Source organism: Pholis gunnellus, assembly GCF_910591455.1.
Source record: "Pholis gunnellus genome assembly, chromosome: 18".
NCBI lineage: Eukaryota > Metazoa > Chordata > Actinopteri > Perciformes > Pholidae > Pholis > Pholis gunnellus.
Genome location: NC_136545.1, coordinates 10,216,668 through 10,226,246, shown reverse-complemented (window position 1 = coordinate 10,226,246; position 9,579 = coordinate 10,216,668). Strand labels below are relative to the sequence as shown.

Genomic DNA, 9,579 nt, shown 5'->3' with positions numbered 1-9,579 from the left:
ACCTGCACGCCCCCCTCCCCCCCTCCCCTCTGTGATGATGATGATGATGGTGATATCACCACCCCTACCATCTTGCCATTGCATTTTCAGATCAATGAGAGAGGCAGAGGACCGTGTATTTTCAGCCACACGCTGACAGCTGTGCAGCAACCCCACGTACGTGCTCATATCCGGAGAAACAGAGAGAGAGAGAGAGAGAGAGAGCGAGAGCGAGAGAGAGAGAGAGCAAGAGACACCGTGCTCTTTTTTCTGCATCCTTTGCTCTGCAGACGCGTGCGTGACATGCTGTCTGCTCCCGGATTTCCCTTCAACTTTTTTTGCGGTTTTTGCACTGTTTTCATTGCCGCATTCCCTCCGTCCGCCGAGTCTTTGGAATGAACTGTTTTCCTTTCTGCGTCGTTTCCATGCCAGCATGGGAACTGCCGTGTCCAAAAGGAAGAATTTAAGAAACGATGCGATATCCTCTGTGGCAGCAAAAGTTAGGTGAGTATCAACCCGGAGCTCTCCGCCTTTTCAACCCCATTAAATGGCAGCCGCGGGTTAGGACTTGACAGCCCTCGGGTGCGACCCGAGCGAGGATGCCATGTGTGACAGTTGAATTACCGCTGCGCCTTCCCGGGTACAGCTAGTCCTTATTTGTAATGCGCAAAGAGGCTCAGAGCTTTTTCGCACGTCTGCCGACTGTCCCGTCTGGCCCGGGGCGTGCAAATGTGCGCTTAAATTAGCCTTTTTCTCCAGAAACAGCACCTGTGGTGAGCAATAGAAACAGACTATGGAGAAGGTTGTCCCTTAATTCCACGAGACTGTGTTTTATTCGGACTAAATTTGCTCACCCATCTGCCCGTGAAGCGTCGGAGCTTTTCCCGATGTTTTGAATGGAGCATCATTGTGTAATGAAAGTCATGCAGAGGCAAAGCGAGGGCTGCTGTGACTCACAGTCGACTAACATTTTCGGACTTTGGTAGGCTATCACCTAAAACAGATCATCGTGATGATCAATCATTTGTTGTACATATTTTTTTTAAACTGTATGTCACCTTTATGTTTTATAATGGGGATTTAAACAAAAATGGCTTTCTGTCTGGCCGCATCGACCCGAGCGGACCCCGCAGCGAGGAGCCTGCTGACTTCACACCCCGGCGTGCAAACGATCCAGCCGCAAATGAATCAATCACCGCAATCGATTCGGTCGCTTGCATCCACGACCAGTTATTGGGCCGGTCACAGGGGGCAGCGCTGGTAAGCGGTTGTTTAATTTATTCAGCCAGGAGGGGGGAAAAAAACAGTGGGATTCGATCAGACTGTTTGGCACGAGTCCAACCCGTTAAAAGCTGTTAACGACTCATTCGTTCACTGTATGGGGCTGTATGGATTTATTTGTAATGGCCAAAGTCCGCATCCAGCAGTTCTAGCACCATACAGGTAAATACATAGCATATAGCTCTATCATGCTTGACTGAGGTTGAACTGAAGCTGCAGTTTGCAGAAAAGCACGTGCAACTGTGTTCATGTGTCCACACTATCAAGTGCGGACGAAGAGCTGCGATCTCCCGAGTGAGATCAGAATACAAAATGAGCTCTTTCTGTGCTTCAGCAGTGGCCTCACAGCAGGCCCAGATTTGGGATTTTTCTTTTTTTAATCAATCAATGATTGACCTTGACTTGTGCGACGTCGTCCAACGTCCACAGATGAGGGCTGACGTGCTATTACGTCATTATCTCATACGAGTATGTGTCTTCCTTACATTGCACATGTGGTGTGTACGTGAGCCTTCTTTGCATTCATCGCAGTGTGCGGGAGTATGGGTTTCTTTTTTTTTTTTTATGTGTGCCACCTTGAGATGAGAATGTGATGCTCATACACAGTGGCAAGTGGAGGGTGTCCCGGGCACGGAGCCTACTGTAAGTGTGTGTGCGTGTGTGTGTGCGTGTGTGTGTGTGTGTGTGTGTGTGTGTGTGTGAGGGAGGAAGAGAGAGAAAGTGAGAGTCAATCTCAAAGCCAAGAATTTTTTCTTCACGTCTTCAATGAAACATCTGAAAAGCTACCATTATTGAGGATTATTACTGCCTACACACACACACACACACACACACACACACACACACACACACACACACACACTCAAATGCATGCACTTTTGGGCTTGTACTCTGCCTCTCTTTATTCTCTCTCTCACACAGAGTGTGCGCACACACAGTTTAATTTTTTGAGTTAATGGCAGAATGAACCTTGCCTTCACTAGATGGCAGAAGCAGCTGAATCACATCCAATAATAATCAGCCTTTCACCTGCACACGACCTCATGAATGTGGAAGCAGGCATTGAAAAGTTGTTTCTCTGCATCTCTCCACCTCGCACACAAACATATCTATGTGCATACTGTCAGGTCTGTGTACATACACTGCTCTCTCCATTTCACCTCCATCTACTCGATCCCTTCTTCATTCTGTCTGAAGGGCAGGTTGGACTCTGAATCTTTGAATCTCTGCCGATTTGAAGTGCTAGCTCTGTCTGCAACATCAGATCTATGGACTTATTACCCAAACAGCCATTTACATATACAAAGGTACATTTGTATTAAGAATTTACCTCAGAAACACAATTTAATTTTCAAGCTCATAGCTGAGTTCTGACTCATCAATTTCTTATCTGCAGCTAGTGTCCAGTTGGCGACAGAATACAGTGTCACCTCAGCTCTCAAATCATATTAGAGGATATACCATAAATCACTGCTGTTCAAGTAGCTAGACCCAGGTGCACACACCCACACCCACACACACACACACCTTTCTGCAAGTTTATCCTACATCTTTCCTTCTCTCTTTTGCATACTGTAATACATTTTCTGTATGTTTTCCTGACTGGCCAACTTTTGTGGTTGGGCAAATAAAGACCTCTCCCAAAGCAAACAAAAGACCACATGTGTTCACTCAATCACGTTTGTTAAATGTTCATATATATATATTTACAATTATTTAACATGAGCAAAATCTTTCTCCTCTGTTGGTGCTACAGGAAACGTCAGGGGATCACCAAAGTAACTATGATTTATCCTTTGGCAACCACGAATATCTTTACCAAATTTCCTGGCAATACAGTTATCAAGACATGCCACTAAAAAAATCACCAAAGTCAGTAGGATTCACCCTCTGGGGACCACTCGTGTCTGTACCACATTTGATGGTAATCAAACAGTGCAAACCCTTGAGCCATGCTGCTGGCATTACTTGAGGAATTACTAATTCCTCAGGATAGGTGTGCCAGATCAGAAAACGCTCGTAAGAGACATTTTGTAAAGCTCTCACAGATGACCCATTTCACCATTGAGGTACGAGGCCGTGTTAGCGGCCGTCACTCAAGAGCGGATGACCACATTCATGGGAATGTATACAAACAATACACAGCAAACACTAAAGAGACACTAGCTTCTTGTCCCCGGTGTCTGTGCCCCTGTCACCATATGCATGTTTGTGGATTGCTGGTTATGAAACAGGTCACACTTTCCCCTCCAGCAGCTCATGAGAAGTACAGCGAGCGACAGAGCGAGGAAGGGGGAAGAGAGGGGATGAGATTAATTCCAATTTACACACCAGAATTCTGCGACATTGAGTGAAAAAGCGAATGCTTTGATCTTAATATCGGCCAGAGAGGAGGGCTGTGCTGTGGTTGGGGTAAAGGGCGTCGGACAACAGCGTTCACAGAGCTGTGGGGGTGTGAAAGATGAAAGGATTGTTTTTTTTTACGGACGGATCTAAATGAAATATCGTGTCTTAGTTTATTCAGGCCAATCGACAGGTGCCGACCGTCATCGTTGCAGACCTGCAGTCACTCTGTTCATGAGGGTCGAGGGCTGTTACGCAATTGTTTTTTTGAAATAACAGGATTTCAGATTCACTCACGCTCAACAAAGGGAGACCATATTTCCTCAGAAGTTCTGAGTATCTGGTCATTCTTTGCTAAAATCTTGCTCCATTTTATTATTTCCATTTTGCTCATGTATTTAATATATATCAATATGTACACACTGTGTATTTCAGATTTTTAGTAGCATGGCTCAGTGCCTCCACATTTGAGCATCTCCCCCTCTTCTGTTCAATCAGAGAGTCTTTACCATAAATATGCTGAACGAGGCATATTTTATTGATTACAGTCTGAAGAATGATTAGGGCTCCAGCAGTGTTGTGTGATTGTCTGTCTGCAATGGCGCATATTTATTCTTTTTCACATTTATTCTTTGACAAAAAAATAATTAATAAATGAAAAACAAATCTCAGCCCAGGTTGAAAAAGTAGATCTTCAAACTTTCCACTATTCTGAGCACTTTTTCCACAGTTCAGTGTCAACTAAGCAAGTTTAATTTGCCGATGAAGACCTCGTGATATGGCCGAAGGCCAGATAAAACTATATTTATGTATTTTGACATTTTTTATTCAAATTTACGTAGTTTTTTTCACAAAATATGCTTTACTTAATATCATTGTTTTTCTTTCCTAGAATATTATAAAAAATATGTTATGTTCAATGTGTGTAGGCTACTGTGTGCGTGAATCAGTTGCAGCACCCAGCACTGTATGTGGCAGCGTTGGGCCACTAACGTACTGACATGTTAATTAGCTCCCAGATCAGGTGCTGCGTTTCCACTTATGTCCCATGATGCACCACACTTTCAAGACTCGCAATTAACGTTCCCGAGTCCCTTCGGCCCTCAGCACACGCAGGCAGCAAGCCTCTCAACAGGTTGTCGTCACCCCAGCAGTGTGTTTATGTGTGTGTATGCTCCACTGTGTGTGTGTGTGTGTGTGTGTGTGTGTGTTTGTAGGAAACCCAATTCAATTAGACCATCTGAGAGGCGAATTCGATAAAGGAGCATTAAGAGTGAGGAATCTCTTTGCCTGGCAGCCCATTGTTTACAGTGGAGAGACACCCGGGGAGACATCAGCTCTGATGATATTCAGACCAGTGGGAACACTGCCAGGGGAGTGATGGCCTGTTTGCAGCCTCCAGCCGCTTGTCCTCTAAAGCTATATGGTCACAGCGATAAACAGCATGAGAATCGACAGGGAAAAGGCATGAGATTAGATACGGGTCAATAACAGGATGAAATACTATATGCAGCGGCAGCGTTAAACTACATGACTCTCAATGAGTATCTGTATGTCAGTTCTATGATCAGATTGACCCGTTAGTCCATTTTGTAGCCATGCAGATCATTTATTGGTCAAATTACAGTTTGAATTTAATGATGGTGCAAAAAAAGCACTGCATTCTAATCTATTTATCATATGGTTAAGATAATTAATCTAATTATCGTATTGAAACAGGGCAATCACTTTGCATTTAATTGCATTGACTTTACCTTTATTCAACACATTACATTTACTTTAATTTGTCTCCACTTGGAAGTCCCCTGGTTTTTAGTAAGCGATGGTTTGTTTAATGTGGGTGGGCATTTTACACCCGTCAGAGCAAACTCAACCAGGATATATGTTCGGTTGAGAAGCACTAAAAACGTAGTTTTAAAAACAGCCTTAAAAAAAAGGAAGAAGAAGAAGAGGAGAAAGAAACACTGGAATAAGTAATGAGTCATGTTTCACCATCTGTGTCTGCATTAGTGAGCACAAACTTGGAGAGACTGGAGATAAAAGGTATGTTTACAGTTGTATAATGTTCCCATCTGCCAAGTATCTAGTTATGCACATTGTTCCGTATAGATCCATTAAAAGAGAAGGACTGCTCAGGTGTATCGTCCTGTTGTAGAGGATACTTTAATGCAACTGTGAAGGGGTTAGTGAAGTTTGTGGCATAAAAGTGTTTAAGGAGGAGTGGAGTGTGTGTAATTGTGTCTGACTCATACAGCTTGTAAATGCTAAGTACGTTCTTAACTGTAGACCCAGGCGAGGGGCAAAATATGCTCACACTGTGTTCATTCGTCAGCGAAGCTTCAGGTTGCACGTTGCACCCACAGTAGTTTGTATAACAAAATTAGAGTTACTCTTGGAGAGTAGCTCTGTCCAAGACATTGTACCATTAGCATCCTTGTTGCATGCTATTGGAGTTGGAGCCTGTCCTCCCAAGAAAAACAAGACCATCTGCCAATTTCAGCAAATTACCAAAAGCGGCATATGTTTACATTAAAGTGGCAAAGCTATAAAAGCAATGATAAAACTCATTCACTAATTAAACCCAAGAAAGCAATGGTTGTTTCTTGTTTTCTCGACCTTACCCGTGTACCAAACAAAGATGCTTTTGTACTTATTTGAACCAAAACCATGATCATCCCCCAGCCCTGACTAAGCCTAAACCTAACCAAATCTTAACCACTGTGTTGTCACGTGACAGATAGGAGCGTCAGATGACAAAAATGTCTTATATGCGTCATTGTGGAGGGCAATAACACACAAGGTATTTTGTCATTGATTTTGGGGACCTAATGGGTAGGTGAGAACTGTTTCCAAAAGCCCTGGTTGTGCTGTCAAGGACGCTGTGACAGCTGAGTTGGCAGCTGAAAACATGGCATTCATTCACCAGTGATGTTGTCAGGGTAGCTAACCTTCATTCATGGGAGACAAACAACAAAGCAAACATGGCCAAAATGGATCATGTGAATTTCTTGCATTACTGTAGAAACTAGAACAGGCTGTGCGAAGTAAGAGGAAATACAGAGAATTGTGGTCAACTCCCTGTTGTAAAAAAATATTACAAGACTTGGCAGAGTATGGGTGTAAAAATTCACTCTTTGGTTGCCAATTCCCATTTCCCATAAGCTCATACATTTGCCAACCTGGAACGGTTTCTAAAACATTACAGCAATTATCCTTCTTTAAGCCTCTTCAAGTTGATGTTCATACCAGAAGTGAAATACGTGGAAACAGATTTCTACTTCACCTTTTAAGGTTAAAGATTTAACTCACAGAGCCGACTCTCCTCCATCACTGTCAGAATATCTAATCTGATCTGAATCCAGGACACTAAATTTGAACCTGTGCCATCCTTGTCCCTGCTGTTTGACACGTTCCATCTTGCACTCAATGAGTTTTTTCGAAGTCGCTTAAGGGGTTAAACGAAACAGGCTTTTAGGGTTGAGTTGATTTTCAAAGATGCAGCTGTCCTGAGGAGGAAGTTGCATCTCTTTCTTCCTCATTGTCCTGACTGTGCTCTCTCTATGTCTGTCTGCCGCGGTTTCCTCAAGTTTACTCCACCTTTCATTTTTAATATGCCCCCATTTTGCTGTACACTCCTCTTCCTCTCTGCTGTAATCCCGTCTCTCCTCCTCAGAAACTCCCCTCCCCAACTCGTTTCTCTCCCCAAACCCCTGTCACATGTCTGAGAGCATGCAGGACGAATTTCATATCTGCCTGTCAGGCTCTTCCTCCTCTTCTCCGTCTCCAACTTCTCCGCCTTAATTGTCCACATGTGTGCAGGGTTTATCTCCCCTGCTGCCTCATGCACCTGTCTCCCTGCCGTGCTCACGTATTATATATGGAGTAGGTGCAAAACAGTGATATGAGACAACATAGAGAGAGGGTTTGTTTAATGGAGGGATTGAGCGGCGATTTGCTCGATCCGTTTCCGACTCAGGTTCCTCTCATGTATAATGGATGATGCGAGTCTCTTGCACCATTGTTTGCTGATTCTAATCAGAGGGCTCGGCCTGTTGAATAATAAAACAGGTGGGCAAAATGAAAATGTCTCAGAGCTTCAGAGGAACACCTGCCGATATGAGCTGAGACTACATTTATCACAACTGTTCTTAACTGGACTGGTTTCTTGTTACATTTCTGCATGCAGAGACACACACACAGAAACAAACATTTCATCTCTTTTTGTTGGGCTTTCTTCTCTTTTGCTCTTGAATATTTTGTATGGAGGGACACAGCACACAGCCAAGTGCTGTACAAACAGAAACCTCCAGACTTGTAACTCTAAGATGACACCTGCATTATTTCCTGGTCTTGAGGCCGTGTTGTAGTTTCAAATCACACCAGACTAACTGGCCCAAAGAAAAGCTGCTGTTAGGCAGTATTACAGCATAATATTAGCCTACCGGTTGGTTTCTGGGACTGCAGGTAAACTACAGTATGAAGCGGCTGTGTGTCACATACAGTATCTTACCCAATGCTGTGATAAAGAACATCTGGTTCTTTTGTCTTTCTAATGGAGGTCCACACTGAGCCTTGAGCTCTCACACAAAGTCTCCACTACAACCGACATAGGGATAATGAAGGAAACTTCCGTAATGCTGTAATTACCGATATGTATTCACAATCACAAAGGATTAATATCGGTGGAGAACAAGAGTTTCCCAAAATAGGCGACAGTGACAATTTCTACTTCCTAGTCAGTAACAATAACTAATGTGGCAAAATGATGATGGGAGTTATTAACTTGAATAATAAAGTCATAGTTCCATTCGTAGGACATCCTATAACTGTGCTGTTGGTAAAAGGCAGCATAGGTACAATTGAATTTGTCTCGACTGGGCTCAGTTTAAACAAGAAACTCAGTGTAAGAGAGAAGGAAAGAGAAATGTTTGTAAAAGGTCTGCACTCCTGCTCTTACTGTGTGTGTGTGTGCCTGCTGTGTTGGACAGGCTTTAATAATTGACAGAGCTGCCAGGAAGGAGGCGTTTACCCACAGATTCTCCTGTATTCAGGGGATTCTCCTCCAACTTTAGCTGCATTTGCTGCATTTGGGAAAGGGGCCACTTTCCTGAGTGTGCTCGAGGATGTAAACAGGTGATATTATAACTGCAGCTGTGGACACACCAGGATCAGGATTTTTACACCAGGTTATGCGTTTTACTGAAGTAGGTCGTCTTGGAGGCACTACGTTTTATAAAAGGGTAAAAGCTCCAGTGAAAACATTACGTCACACATTATCATGATCCTTGCAACAGGAGTAACTTATTATTAATAGCATACATACAGTATTACTCGCATTTTTCTCCTTTCCTCCCTCCACTCATTCCTAATTATTGTCATGTCGTTATTCCTAATAGTTATTGCTGCGGCACATTCCCTCTCAGTTCCGGATTGACATTGAAAGCACGTCTTTTGAGTGATTCGTCTTTCTTTGTCTGCCCAGTCTCTCTCTCTTTGCTCATTTTCCTCTGCTGTCACAGACAGGAACATTACGAGGTCGGTGTCATTCAATTGTGAGACCTGGGGCTATTCTATTAAAAGCTGAAGCCCTCCATGATATTGAGTTTTAGTTATAAGTGGCTGAATGGACGTCTGTAGCGTATTGTATGTGTGTGAGTAAGAGAAAGACCATGAGAAAAAAAGGAGCTAAGCACCAGATGCAGTACTGTGGTCAAGGAGCTCACAGCGTCTATTTTCAGCAAAGACATTTTTCTGCAGTTGTTGACAAGGTTAAGTATTTTCCTTGACACAAAGATACAGTTTACATCCGCACATACATTCTGCGCACGTATGAAAGAAGGACACAAACGGGTCTGCAGCTGCAATTACACCCACTGACAAAAACTGAGGTCATACCGAGAAATGAAGATGAACAATCCTTCACTCTACACAGTATCTCCACCGACTGTCTCATACGCCGTTTCTCTTTCAGTCCGA

The 9,579-nt window shown here is 43.4% G+C and overlaps 1 protein-coding gene across 1 annotated transcript in view; it reads left to right on the top strand.

Moving 5' to 3' along the window:
• Positions 1-412: 412 nt before the first annotated feature.
• Positions 413-9,579, top strand: part of nsmfa (NMDA receptor synaptonuclear signaling and neuronal migration factor a) — a gene marked incomplete at both ends in the record, with an annotated part of 32,978 nt that continues 23,811 nt past the window's right edge. The window contains one exon of the mRNA XM_079179217.1: positions 413-483. Coding sequence (XP_079035343.1) covers positions 413-483 — 71 coding nt within the window. The remainder of the gene's footprint in view (positions 484-9,579) is intronic.